The sequence below is a fragment of the Notechis scutatus genome, chromosome 2, assembly GCF_049901735.1.
Source record: "Notechis scutatus isolate UNSWTSFEM ecotype Mainland chromosome 2, rNotScu1.2, whole genome shotgun sequence".
Lineage (NCBI taxonomy): Eukaryota > Metazoa > Chordata > Lepidosauria > Squamata > Elapidae > Notechis > Notechis scutatus.
In genome coordinates, this window is record NC_142010.1 from 197,485,286 (window position 1) to 197,501,166 (window position 15,881).

A 15,881-nucleotide genomic window follows, 5' to 3' on the forward strand; every position below is an offset into this window, starting at 1 on the left:
CTAGGGCTTCCCCTCTGACGATGGTAAAACCATTAGAAAATAGCTATGTTGCTTTCTGCTAAGCTTTTATTGTGCAACCATGCTGCTTTTTTCACAGAACCTATAGCAAGCTGTAATTTATTTCAATTAGTAATCCTCATAACTTCCCCCACTTTTGCTTCTTCTTTAATCAGAAAGGGGATTGATTTTGATTTATAACATTAGAAGTCTTCCATTTAGAAGCATCCCAGTTCTGCTGTAATATATGTACAAGTTACTTAATCATTCGACTAACTGTCCCATATCTGTAACACTACAACTTGATAAAAATCTCTTTCAGGAAGCAAAGCTAGTTGTTGTTCCTATTCAATCACATGGTTAAATATTAATTTTGATAGTAAAAAGAAATCTGTATCCTTGCGAAATGGCACATGGAAACTATAACCTGGACAAGAGGTGCAATCTCTTACTGTTTATCATGACACTCTAAGATGGATAATATCCAAGTTTGTACCTCTTTGTAAATCGAAGTTAGATAAAAATTGACTATTTCTTGTTAGTTTGCTAACTTATTAAAAATCTTCCACTACATTTCAAATGTAAGGATTTAATTACTCAAGGGTTGAACTACTTATTACCTAAAATTACAGCTAAGGCAGTAGTGAAGAAGTAGTACACAACTGCTCGCAGGCCAATCTTTCCAGAAATACTGGAATCCAATGCAGCAACACCTGGGAAGATTTTAAGGAAAAAGAGAATTTTTAGCGTATATATTTATAAATAAACACAATGTGATATAGTTGTGATATATTTAACTGCATTCTTCATCTTCCTATAATAAGAATTACCGTATCTTTCTGGATTGGGTCATAAATCCAAGTAGACTTGCACTCTTCTTCCAATATTTGCTGACTATATAATCAATTTTAAGTTCACAAGCAGAATATTATGGCTATCATTCTTGCCTATCTCTTGCATGGATAATCAAAGATACATTGTTCTAAACAGGAGGATCTGACTTGGCTGTCAAATCTAATACCCAGCTCTCCTTCCTGCTGCATTGTAGTGTATCTATGAATGTGCATGTGCATGTACAATATGCATATTTTATTGTTTTTGGTAAATACCACTCCTTTAACTTGCTGGAAGAAAAGTCAGTACTTTTTTCAACAATCAGAAGAGCCTTAAAGAAATTTAATTATTATGAATCACAAAATACTTAAAATCAGAATAAATGTGCTGATCTTTTAGTACATATATTCCCATCATGCTATTGTTCAAGATAAGCTATACAGGTAGTCCTCGATTTACAACAGTTCATTTAGTGACTGTTCAAAATTACAACAGCACTGAAAAAAGTGACATCTGACTGTTTTTCACACTTATGACCACTGCAGCAACCCCATGGCCACGTGATCAAAATTCAGATGCTGAGCAAGTGACATGTATTTATGACGATTGAAGTGTCCCAGGGTCATGTGATCACCTTTTGTAATCTTTTGACAAGCAAAGTCAATGGGGAAGCCATATTCACTTAACAAGCGTGTTACTAACTTTACAACTGCAGTTGTTCACTCAACAACTATGTCAAGAAAGGTCATAAAATGGGTCAAAACTCACTTAACAAATCTCTCACTTAGCAACAAAAAAATTGGGCTCAATTGCGGTTGTAAGTCAAAGACTACTTGTATTATATTAAATTCAGGAAAGCAGTCAGAAGTAATAAAAAAAATTAAAGGCATGAAGGAAAAAAATAGCCATACATAATTTATAGTAACATGTTTATTCACAGTTATTCACAATGCCTCTTCATACCTTTTTATCTTCATTTCTACCATGTCCATAAACTGCCTCAAATATCGTCTTTTGTGTTCAAACTTGTTACCCCTCTATTTTAAAGATCTCATTAACTTTTTAGTCTTCTCTTCCTCTAAAATCCATTCACATTCCTTTTACATTGTTGTTTTTTGCAGTTTGATCTTCATTTTTTTTCTGTATGAACAATCTGCCTCAATGTATATATTTCACTGTAATAATTTAATTTTGCACTCAACCTGCATTCATTCATCATCCGTTCTTCACCCAACTCCTCTTGTTTGGGCTTATTCTTAAATTATTTTTCAGTGCATTTAACTTACTTTTAAGTTGAATAACCAACACAACTAATTGACGTGATCAACTCTCACTTTTATTTAACAAAGTTGACAGAAGGACACTAATGCACGATCATAATTTTCCTTCTTCTGACAAATATTTGTTTCTCTCAACAGACCACATACTTTTCATTACCTTTCAGCAAGCATTTGCATGTCTTAAAATTTCTCACTCATTTTCCCATCTTTAGGAAACATCTGACCAAGATATACACAGCAATTTATATATAAATTACTACTGTTTACATCATTCTTCCTGTTGAGCACAACAACCTTTGTCTTTCATATACTAATTTTATGTTCCTACTCCTTGTTAGGAAAAGTGTATGATGTAATGTCTACTGCAGATGGTTCTCACCCTAAATATAGCTTTATCTGCATACAAAAGTATACACATATTTAAGTCTCTACCAATTAAACAGCTTCTATATTACCACATGAGTTCTTTTTACCACTATCCTTAAATGTATTAAAGTAACATCATACATTTTTATCTTACTCCCTACAAATTTCTAAAACTTTCCCTCCAATATTCCATTTCACCATTTCTTTTTTAATTCCAGTTACTACAGTGGAGGTTATGTGTTTATTAGCCCTTTGGCTCTGCTTTCCAAACATTTTATTTCTATCATAATTGTACATATATTTTAATGCACATTATCCTCATTTTTTGCAGTAATCAGGCTTTGCATACACTTTTTTTCCTCTACAATTTAATTTCATCATTCAAGCAAGCATCTTTACTTATACTTTCCATTACTGTAAAGTTCTGTCTGTATATGAAACTAGGAGGATGACTTTTGTTGCAACCGATCAATATGGTTGCTCTTCTGGAATTTAATAATTTTAAACTTCCCAAGAGATCAGATAAATCATTTTATAAACCTGAATATTAGTTCATCTATATACCCAATAAAATAAAATAAATCAATTTTATAAACATGTGTACAATTGCACATTACAAGTTACTTAGATGGATGTTAGATTTTTTTCTTCATAAAAAACAGAATTAATTAATTCAAGTAACACATGTTAATTGTTCAAAACTAAGTTATTTTTAGAAGGAAATAAAATAGCAAAATTATGACTCCATTTGTTACACAATTAAGTACCTTTGGCTTGTTTCTTATTAACTTTCTTGGCCTTATCTAGCCCTAATAATAACAAAAACTAATCAGATGCACCATTTGAGTATTATTTGCTTCTATCATTTAACACAGAGGTGTCAAGCTGGTGGCCTACAGGCTGAATGCGTCACATGCAGGCCATGTCCACCCCAGTTTCGCAAAGGGAAAAACATCGCAAAACATCATGTGACGGCAACGTGATGCCACAAGTTTGACACCCATGATCTAACCCTAAGACTATGACTGGTCCAGAATGCACTGAGGCAGGCAATAATGAGCATGCCACAGTATGTCAATTGACACCAGTGCTCTATGAGTAATATAGGCTTGCAGATACAATCCAAGACACTGCTTGTTATAACCTATAAAGGATATAGGTAAAGAGTTTGGGTATTTGTATAGGGTCTGGTTACCTGGGGAACTGCCTGTCTTTTTCCCTGTCTGGTAAGATTCTCCAGAGTGGGAACACTTTGGATTCTCTCCATTAAGCAATGTCACCTAATGGAGCCTTAAAGGGATGCCTTCTCTGTCACAGTGCCCACACTCTGGAACAGCATTGCCTTACAGATCTGTATGGCTCACATCCTGCTTATGTTCCAAAAGATGCTGAAAATGCAGCTATTCTTCTAAACACTAGTGGCTGAGCCCTTTCAATTTTTTTATGTGGATTCATTTTATGCTGCGTATCATCTGTTTTCTTCTTCTTCTTCTTCTTCTTCTTCTTCTTCTTCTTCTTCTTCTTCTTCTTCTTCTTCTTCTTCTTCTTCTTCTTCTTCTTCTTCTTCTTCTTCTTCTTCTTCTTCTTCTTCTTCTTCTTCTTCCTCCTCCTCCTCCTCCTCCTCCTCCTCCTCCTCCTCCTCCTCCTCCTCCTCCTCCTCCTCCTCCTCATTATTTACTGGAATCAGGAGTTGTTAAAGTCTATGTCACAAATAAATTAATAAATTTTAGTCTATGGTTCTTTTGTTGATGAGTGCAAGTTGCCACACAGCGGCTAGATTTAAGGCTTAATCAGGTAAACAGTTTGTAAACAGATGATCAATCTCTATTTTCTGTTATAGGTAGTCCAACCTCTAGCTTAAGGTCATACATGCAGGGGAAAAAAGTTCTTACTTTCGTATTCTTGATTTTTTTTCATAAAGTTTTTAGTTAGAACAAAGGTCCAAGTATACTCTCCCCCAAAAACCCAAAACCCTGCAATAGTTTCATGGTTCATTATGAATATGGCAGCCGAAATAAAATTTCTCTCTGTGAAAGAACATTAGGAGAGCTGCTATTTTATTTCAGATCATAGAGGCAATGTTGGTGGATTGGGTACTATTAATAAGGATTTTCAAGTATCTTACATATTCGGCTATTTCAATTGCTTAGTTGTTTGGTTCTGTATTTGTGGATTTTGGTACTCTTATAGAAAATCACGACTTTCATTTTTTTGATGATTTATGACAGATTATAACTCTCAACAAAACTGAGCCAAGGTTCTGAGGAACTTCTTGAAGCTAATTTGGTTCAGTGAAAGGTTACAGCAATATCTACATGAAGTGACAGCTGCCCACATGTCAACTTTATATGTGCAAATCCAACTCCTATAAGTGTTTTGTCAAGGGATTTAGATAAATGATAAACAAAATAGAGCCAGGATATAGTCTTGCTTCAATCTCTTTGCAGGTGTAATTAAATTTGGCAGCTCTCCTATGCAACATTGGTCCCTAAAATGGTTTTGTTGTACAAATTTTGTTGTACATTAATAATATCACATGTTGGTCAATGGTAGGATTTTTAAGAATATCCCATATGAAGGATTGGAAATCAAATAGAAGGTCATTCTAAAAACAGGGATTGCTAAACTTCTTGCCATTACACCTGTCTTTAGTGTAATCTTAATGTATATACCTCCCCTAAAAATCAAACACCAGAATGAACAATGAAAACAAGGGAAATTTGGGGAAAGATGGATTTATTGCAACAATATAAATAAAAGGTGGGTACACCCCACAGTTTGGGAAACCTGTTCTAAAGTCTAAAAAAGGAAAATTATCACATTTTTCGCTATTGAAAGACAAGGACTGTTATGGTGATTCCACAGCAGAACATCCTTTTCACACCCATATAAGCTACTATGATGTCTGAAGTCATCTTGCAATCTGATCAGCTTAGATTGGTAGGTTGGGTAAAACTTTCAATATAAACTTTTCAGTACAAAAGATACATTAAAATTTGGAAGCAAAAGAGGCAGACGCTTTCAAAAATATCTCTATTTGCAATTGTTCTCCATGGCTGATAGACAAGTCTATCATTTAAAGCATTAAGGCCCCACCTCTACACTATAGATGACAGAATGATGATATAGGTTTATGATGTGAGAAAAGCCACAGCAAAACTTTGTGAACTATACAAATTTCAAGGGCATAGCCATAAAAGTAGCTGTAAAACTTCCTGACTCTAGAAATAATATATTATGCATAATTCTTTTCAGCGGGTAGCATACTCAGTAGAAGATAATTAGAGCCTCCTTCAAAGCTGGCATTTGGTGGCTGAACATATGGGCAGAATGTTCAGAAATTATGCATTTATTAATTAATAATTAATTAATATTTGCTGAGTTACTTACTCACATCCACAGTGAGGACCAGTGAACAGTGATAAGGCCATGCTTAGCTACCAAATGGCACTTGAAGCGATCTGGCTGAGCATACCTGAAGCTTGCAGAAGCTGAAGCAGATGGAAGAAAGGCCAGGAAGAGGCCCAGAGACAGGGATGCCTAATCAGACCTAGGACTGTCTAGCAGGAACAAAACTCCCAAAATAGCCAAATTGCTGGATTTGGCAGGGATGGCCATCAGAGGCTCTGCAGGAGACTCCACCCAAGACATCTTGTGGTCATAAGTCGTACAGTCACTGAGGTTCAGTGGCAGAACAGTAGGGGACACAACTGGCCTTACCATCACAGAAGCCTGGCAGCAAAGGCTTATTATCCGAGAGGTTACCTTGGAAATGACAACCAAAAAAAGGCTTGTAGATTGAGAACAGCTGTCACCTTCGAAACATACTCAAACTAGCTAGGATGGCTTCCTTAGCAATGGAAAAGGAACAAAAAGGAACAAAGCAGTAAACTACAAGAGGAGATATTGCATGGTAAAGCTTATACCTGGCCTTCTAGGTCCAGGAGGCCTTGTTAAGCTTTTAAATATGTCAAGAGTAAATCCTGCAGGTTCATGGAGGGACTGTTTAGGATAGTCAGTGTATCCTCAGACCTGTAAAAAGCAGTTCAAGGAAGGATTATGCTGATAACCTAGAATCAATTTGTCCATGAACTTCTTGGTTCTACCTGTCTGTGTTTGATTCTGCCTTATTCTGCCTTGTATCAAATCTATGGACAAAATCCCAAAATGTGACTAAAGAAGTTCAAGTCTCACATTTCTCTCTCTCTTTTTTTTTTGGACAAGATCTGACTTGTCAAAATAGTGTAGAATTTCCAAAGCTCACCTGTCAGTTCTACCTCTGAGGATCTTGTAAGGAAGTCATTGTCACAACAGAGAACTAACTCACCTATGGAAGCTATATTATATCCAAATACAAGGGACATTAAAAAAATGATTAGATATAAAGAATTTGGGGGGGGGGATTAAAAACACTGGATAAACTAAAAGAACAAGGGATAATATTAGACTGGTGGGTATATTTGCAAATTCAAACTAAATTTAAGAAAGATGTAAAGGAGCTAGGGATAAATAAAGATTTACAAAAATTGGACCAAATCTTGACAGGCAAGGATATAAAATTTATAACACGAACATATAATTATTTATTGGAGGCAGAACTAGAGGAGGAAATTGTTAAGAGACCAATGATTGCCTGGGCGAGAAATGTGGGTCATAATATAAATTTGGATGAGTGGGAAAAGACTTGGACCGAGAACTGGAAGCTGACTTTGTCGACGGCATTAAAAGAAAATCAATATAAAATGTTTTGTAGATGGCACTTAGCGCCGGCACTGTAAGGAATAATAGTCACCTAACAGTTGGGTTGGAAATATATAAACCAGGATAGTCATTTAATACTGTATCTTTAAGAGAATGCTGTAATTGTGATTGGCTGAGGTTCCTCCAATGGCCATAAGATGGAGCCAGAAACCTGGTTTCTTCCACCTTGTATTTCCTGTTTTGCCGTATTGCCTGATCGTTGTTCTGCTTGGATTGCTGTGAGTTTTGCAACTGTTAGCAAACTCTGTTTACTGAACTCTGTTTATGATACTGGACTTTGTTTTTGGATTATCCCTGGACTGATTGTATTGAATACTACCTGCTTTAACCGTGTATGATTTGGACTGTTTGTTGGACTTTGTTTACCCATTTACAGGAAGTAAAAACCTACATTTTACTATTCAGTGTATCTGTATGCTGGTTGTGTGTTATTCCTCACCACTCTCACTACATTTCCCTGAGTGTACTCATTCTCCTAACGGGGAATACCTCAACAGGCATGACTGGTGAAAATGTATCCAACCTTGAAACCAGAATGCTGGAAGTGCAAACAAAAAAAAAGGAACGTTTTTCCATATGTGGTGGCAATGTACAGAGGTCAAAAAATACTGGAAAAAAATACAAAGATGGCTTTTTGAGATTACAAAATATAAATTGAAATTGGAACCCGAAACATTTTTATTAGGTATGATTAAAGGGAATTTGAGTAAAAATAAAAGATACCTTATTGTACACATCTTAACTGCAGCAAGAATCACGTTAGCACAAAATTGGAAGAGTGATAAAATACCACCAGATGAAATTTTGATTCAAAAAATAATGGACTGTGCTGAACTAGATAAATTCACTATGGAACTGAAAGGCAAAGAGGTTTAAGAATACTATGCGACATGGGAGAGGTGGTACGAATGGGTGAAGGATAAGGATAAAAATAATGTATAGTGACAAAATAAGAAACATGTATATATAATGACACAATATCTGTTAATGGAAATGAGATTTTTGTATTTTTTGTTTTTAAAGAAAAAAAAGAGAACTAATTTTTGTATTTCCAAAAGGAAAAGTTCCTTGAATTCCAGGGGTTACAGCAATCAAAACTCAGACCCTTAATCAGAAAAGTCACTTGATAAACAATCAGGGTTTGGAAATCCAATGCTTTATCATCTCATTATAGTACTCTCTGCCAAGTCAAACTTTCCCAAAAAAAAAACTCAACAAGAACATTTATCTGCTACTTGACAGCTGACAAAAGTTAAGGGTGTTGCTTAACTGACCTATTCACCATGCACTTGTAATCCCCACCCCATCTAATCATGCCACTGGGCTTTAACACTGGAATAACTGGAATGGCACCATCAGATTTCTGTAACTTGTTGAAGGATCTTATTTATTAAGTTGCTTTTCCACCATCTCAGCAGGGAGGACTACTCCCAATAAAACCTGGGCATCGCAGATGTGGTGATATTTATTTGCCACCTGGTGAGATAAGAACAGCTCCATTATAAATGAGTTACCATCTCCCAGGGTGTTGGCTCCTTGTGTATGCTAGATAACATAAGGATAAAAAGAAGCTTCAGTCCTGCAGTTCATCACATATTTCACATGAAGGAGGGGCTTCAGGGCAAAAATCTGAGTCTAACATAGAGAAGGAAGGACAATTCCTAGTCAGGCTCCTGTGTTTGTTTCCCTCCAGTTAAGTTGAAAACCTCATAGGAATCCCAGGAAGCAGCCTGACAGAAGAGAAGAGTAACTATTTCACACAGAGCTACTTGTACTTATTTATTCCAGACAATATGTCTCAACATATGTCCACACAAAAATCATTACAACGACAGAATCCCCAATTATAATTTCAAAAAAGGCAACTATGATCTTATAAACAACGATCTCTCATCCCTTGATTAGCAATTTCTATTCTCTGGATGCAATACTGTAGAAGACCATTACAACATATTTTTACTTGAAGTCAAAAGAGTCATCAAACTATATGTACCATTAACAACTCCCAAAACCAGAAAAAGCAAATTAGCCAAAACAATAAGGAAGCTTCAATCCAAAAAGAAATCACTTTGGCAGAAAATCAAATCTGCTTCCATCTGCTTCCATCATTCCAACTTCAAAAGCCGATACAAAAATTTATGCCACCAGATAAAAACTGAATGCACCAATTATCACATTAAACAAGAAGAAAAACTTTTACACGCTAATTCCACCCGCGCTTTCTACAATTTTGTAAACAACAAACTAAAAGACTCAAGATCCATCCCACCCCTGAAAGGACCTAATGGTAAAGACTGCAACGATGACACTATTAAAGCCAACTTCTTTAACACATTCTTTGGCTCAGTATTTGTAAACAGCAATGGAACATGCCCAGTATTTCCTAGTCAAACCACAGACAACTACAATGATCTAATACATATAGATTTTACAGAAGACAATGTTGAAAAAGCACTACGCAATCTAAAACCATCTCTATCTATTGGACCGGACGGAATATGTGCCTACTTCTTAAAAAAGCTACCTACTGCCATAGCCGAACCTCTAAGCATAATCTTTGATAAATCTTTCAGGACCAGCTCCTTGCCAAAACTATGGTCACAAGCCACGGTCATCCCCATCTTCAAAAAGGGAGACCCCAACCTAGTTGAAAATTACAGACCAATCTCTATGCTGCGTCACCTGTAAAGTCATGGAATCAATTATTAACCAATCCATCATCCTCCACTTAGAAACTAACAACCTACTCTCTAATAAACAATTTGGTTTCAGAAAAAAACTATCCTGCAATCTGCAACTCTTACACTGCAAAAACATATGGACTACACAACTCGATCAGGGCAAAGCAATAGACGCAATCTACATAGACTTCTGTAAAGCCTTTGATTCAATGGTACACAACAAACTACTCCTAAAACTAAAATCTTATGGTATCTCTGGACACCTGCATAACTGGATAGAAGCATTCCTGTCAAACAGACAACAAATGGTCAAAATTGGGAGCGTCCTATCAAATTCTGTATCTGTCAACAGTGGTGTCCCCCAATGCAGTGTTCTAGGACCAACTCTTTTCATACTCTACATAAATGACCTCTGTGATCATATCAAGAGCAACTGTGTTCTTTTTGCTGATGATGTAAAGCTATTTAACACCACAGACAATACTGCTACCCTTTAAAAAGACCTTGACTATGTATCAGAATGGTCAAACAAATGGCAACTTCAAATCTCAACAAATAAATGCTCTGTCCTACATATTGGCAAAAAATAATAATCAGAAAATAAAATACAGGCTGAATAGTCAAGACCTTGTTGATGATCCAAACTCTGTCAAGGATCTTGGAGTACTCATCTCAAATGACCTAAGTGCTAGAGCCCACTGTAACTACATAGTCAAAAAGGCGTTAAGAGTTGTTAACCTAATCTTACGTAGCTTTTTCTCTGGTAATATTACACTAATAACTAGAGCATACAAAACATTTGCTAGAGCAATACTCAAATACAGCTCATCAGTCTGGAACCCACATTACGTATCTGATATTAACACGGTTGAGAAAGTCCAGAAATATTTCACAAGAAGAGTTCTCCACTCCTCTACTCGTTGCAGAATACCTTATGCCACCAGACTCGAAATTTTAGACCTAGAAAACCTAGAACTACGCCGCCTTTGGTCCGATCTAAGTATAGCATATAAAATCATAGATTGCAATGTCCTACCAGTCAATGAATACTTCAGCTTCAACCATAACAACACAAGAGCAAACAATAGATACAAACTCAAGGTTAATCGCACCACACTTGATTGCAGGAAATACAACTTCAGCAACAGAGTGGTCAATATCTGGAATACTCTACCTGACTCTGTGGTTTTTTTCCCCAAACCCCAAAAACTTTAACCTTAGACTGTCTACTATTGACCTCACCCCTTTCCTAAGAGGTCTGTAGGGGGCGTGCATAAGCGCATCAATGTGCCTACCGTCCCTGTACTATTGTTTCTTTTATATTTTATTTTTATTTTTCTTATATGTATCCATGTATTCATAACTATGTTTTTACTTATACCTATTATCTTTTAAGCAATTGACAAATAAAAAATAAAATAAAATAAATAAACAGTCCACCCTCTAGCATTGAAGAGAGATCCGTTGCTCCTACTAACCTAATAGAATTTCAAAATGCTAGCTTGGATCTGAATAACAAGGCTAAGCAGAACAGTAAATCATTCCAATTGTGATTATAAGTTGAAGGTTATCTGTATTGTCATATTTATATAATTCTTTTTCTATTACTTTGATGATTTTTCAAATATTCATATAGATTTTATATGTATTCCTATAGGTAGCAACTTTTTCAAGTGACAATTATTCATAAAATAATTAAATTACAATATCCAATATCTTACTCCCAAGTCTCATGCCTCAATGCCAATACATAATTATGTAATTTGCAATAGCAGCTAGAGATGTTGCAAGATCTTGGTATGTCACTGCTGTAGAACAAAACTCTAACAGATTAAAGCAGTGGAAATTTCTTAATTCCATTACAAAAAAATGAAGTTAATCCCGCATAGTTATCAATCTGCTTAGAAGTACAGCTGTTTTTGAACTATTGCTGCAGAAATGTTTCCTTCCCAAACTGGACTGTACACACAAGCACCATCGCAAATGTATTATTATGGTACCATTTCTTTCAAGAATAGTTAAAATTTATGTTTTATTTTCATATTTTTCTTTTTAAATCTTTAGTTATACTAATGTTAATTTATGGCACTCTTCTTTTATGTTACAAACTATATTACACAAGAAGGTTGGAGATTATCCTGTCTTACTTCTGTCCTCCAAACCAAGATCAACTGTATTATGTTTGAATCATATGGCGGCATTTGCCAGTTTAGTTCAATGTGGGGTTTCTGTTAGGCTTCTATCAACCACCTAGAATTGGAAGAAGGCAGACATAAGCTTTGAAAAGCACAATCAACTGCTAAGTAGGTTTATTATAAAAACCAAGGAAGCTGTCACACATGATTTCCAGAGACTGCTAAGTAGCAAATGCAAACCCTATTTATAATAAAAGTAAGGTGTAAATTTTTCTACATTTGCATTGTCCCCAAGGGAGAATGGGCAGATTTTATCTGTCCCTTGTTTTGCTAACAAATTATCCTGATTTCAGGTTGTTTGTATCTGATATTGTGAGGGTGGCCCTCAAAGTTTCTTCTATACAAAAGGAGCAAATTAAGTTGAATCTTCAATGCTATATGCTCTACATTACCGGCCAATGCATTAGTATATTGATTTACATGGCCAGGCATTAATATTTCAGCATTTTAAAAGCCTCATTTAATTCACAAAACCTAAGGCTGAATTTATTAAGGCTGAGCACCAAAAATTAAGAATTAACTAAGCACACTTCAATTATGCATAATGTGAGGTAGTAAGATAATGTTACTTTGAATATTTTTCTTCATGAGAACTTTCTACCCACTCCTCAAATTAGTATTTTAATTTTTCATATTGAAATATGTGACTTTTAGGCAAGTTTGAAATTAAATTTACTTTGCTTTCAGAAATTAAGCACTGATCAAATCTGAAAGTCATGGCTGCATATGAATCAGCCCTCTCCTTTCCTTGCTCAGAAAGTCTAGCAAGAGCAGAACATCTGAGAGAGAATTTGATAGAATTCATTTCTTTGTTTCTTCCAATTTCTTTCTTTGTTTCTTCCAATTTCTTTCTTCCAATTTAGCCCAAACAATAAATTGGCTATTAAATAGAATCTAAAAAAAAACTGGTCTGTTTTACTCCTCTGCTACTACAATATTTGATGATCCAATCATAAAGCTTTTCTCTATAGAAATTGATTTCATATCACATACAGGTGAAACTAAAAAAATTAGAATATCGTGCAAAAGTTCATTTATTTCAGTAATGCAACTTAAAAGGTGAAACTAATATATGAGATAGACTCATTACATGCAAAGCAAGATAGTTCAAGCTGTGATGTGTCATAATTGTGATGATGATGGCTTACAGCTCATAAAAACCCCAAATCCACAATCTCAGAAAATTAGAATATTACATGCAATCAATAAAACAAGGATTGTACATAGAACAATATCGGACCTCTGAAAAGTATAAGCATGCATATGTATTCAGTATTTGGTTTAGGCCCCTTTTGCAGCAATTACTGCCACAGTGCAGTGTGGTAGGGAAGCTATCAGCCTATGGCACTGCTGAGGTGTTATGGAAGACCAGGATGGTTCAATAGCGACCTTCAGCTCTTCTGCATTGTTCGGTCTCATGTCTCTCATCTTTCTCTTGGCAATGCCCCACAGATTCTCTATGGGGTTCAGGTCAGGCGAGTTTGCTGGCCAATCAAGCACAGTAATCCCACGGTCATTGAACCAAGTTTTGGTGCTTTTGGCAGTGTGGGCAGGTGCCAAGTCCTGTAGGAAAATGAAGTCAGCATCCCCATAAAGCTCATCTGTGGAAGGAAGCATGAAGTGCTCCAAAATCTCCTGGTAGACGATTGTGTTGACCCTGGACTTAATGAAGCACAGTGGACCAACACCAGCAGATGACATGCCTCCCCAAATCAACACAGACTGTGGAAACTTCACACTGGACTTCAAGCATCTTGCAGTGTGTGCCTCTCCATTCTTCCTTCAGACTCTGGGTCCTTGGTTTTCAAATGAGATGCAAAAGTTGCTCTCATCAGAAAAGAGGACTGTGGACCACTGAGTAACAGACCAGTTCTTCTTTAGCCCAGGTAAGATGCTTCTGACGTTGTTTGTTGTTCAGGAGCGGGTTGACAAGAGGAATATGACATCTGAAGCCCATGTCCAGGATCCGTCTGTGTGTGGTGGCTCTTGATGCACTGACTCCAGCTTCAGTCCACTCCTTGTGAAAGTCCCCAACACTTTTGAATGGCCTTTTTCTGACAATCCTCTCCAGGCTGTGGTCATCCCTGCTGCTTGTGCACCTTTTTCTTCCACACTTTTCCCTTCCACATAACTTTCTATTAATGTGCTTTGATACAGTACTTTGGGAATATCCAACTTCGTTTGCAATTACCTTTTAAGGCTTTCCCTCCTTATGGAGGGTGTCTATGATGGTTTTCTGCACAACTGTCAGATCAGCAGTCTTTCCAATGATTGTGATTCCATTTAAGAGAGACCATTTAAAGGCTCAGGAACCCTTTGCAGGTGCTATGGCTTAATTAGCTGATTAGAGTGGGACACTTTGAGCCTAGAATATTGAACCTTTTCACAATATTCTAATTTTCTGAGATTGTGGATTTGGGGTTTTCATAAGCTGTAAGCCATACTCATCTCAATTATGACACATCACGTCTTGAACTATCTTGCTTTGCATGAAATGAGTCTATCTCATGTATTAAGTTTCACCTTTTAAGTTGCATTACTGAAATAAATGAACTTTTGCATGACATTCTAATTTTTCGAGTTTCACCTGTAGTTGGCCAGTCATCAGGTAAGATATAGTGGTTGTGACATTTACTTGAAATCAAGAATCCTTAAGTAGTTATGTTACTTTTTTTTGTCCATGTGGCTATTACTTAACCAAACCATATATGTGAGTTCCATATATGATCTCATTCATAGAACTTTGTCCTCCAATATCTGTAAGAGAGTTCATTGTTGTGCTTCTTCACAATATGTTAATTCTCAGTAAAAAAAAAAGCCAATGATATGGTGTGAATCAGCTGTGAACTAGAATTATCCACTTACTCCACATTAAGGTCTGACTCTGACCCATATACTTTAACAAATAAGAATATGGATCTGCATCTTTTTTGGCAATCTTAATGTAACTTGTTAGTAGATGTGCAATTGCATCTAAGATATTACTACTTTTTAAAGCAGGGGTCCCCAACCACCGGTCCGCGGACCGGTACCGGTCCACGGAACAAATCCTACCGGGCCGCTGGTTTGCTGGGCGCCGCCATCTTGTTTTGATGAAAAAGTGCTTCCGGTGAGCTTTTCCGGAGAAAGCTCACCGGAAGCACTTTTTCATCAAAACAAGATGGTAGCGCTGCAGCTCGTGAGCTTTTCCGGTAGAAAGCCATTTCTACCCGGAAAAGCTCACGAAGTGCTGGCGCGCCATCTTGTTTTGATGAAAAAGTGCTTCCGGTGAGCTCACCGGAAGCACTTTTTCATCAAAACAAGATGGCGGCGCCCAGCTGATGCCGGTACCGGGCCGCGGCATAAAAAAGGTTGGGGACCACTGTTTTAAAGAGAAACAGTACTCCGATCTTTTAATATCTTTACTTTGTTTTTAGATACAAGCAATACATTTTGCTGAAAATATGTTTGAGAATATGTTCCTCTTTAACAACTTTTTCTTTTCTTGAATGCACAAAAGGGAGCCATAATAAATCTTTAAAAATACTGTTGTGACGTATAAATCATTAATAATATTCTATGGAGAATAGAGAACAAAAGAAGAAAGACAACAAACAAATTATGGAGGGAAGAGCTTTTGTTTTGCCCATGTTAAGAATAGGCCTCTATAATTCCTGAATCCTTTCTTTGTAGACCTTGAAGAGTTAGTGGCAATTTCTCACTATTTTGAATCAGGAAACATTTAAAACAGTAGCACAAGTCCTATAATAGATCTAACATCACTTTCT

The 15,881-nt window shown here is 36.4% G+C and overlaps 1 protein-coding gene across 1 annotated transcript in view; it reads right to left on the bottom strand.

The window, feature by feature from the left end:
* The window catches only part of SLC1A1 (solute carrier family 1 member 1), a 48,652-nt gene that overhangs the window by 10,544 nt on the left and 22,227 nt on the right, over positions 1–15,881 (bottom strand). Inside the window, exon 3 of the mRNA XM_026675742.2 lies at positions 618–710. Coding sequence (XP_026531527.1) covers positions 618–710 — 93 coding nt within the window. The remainder of the gene's footprint in view (positions 1–617; positions 711–15,881) is intronic.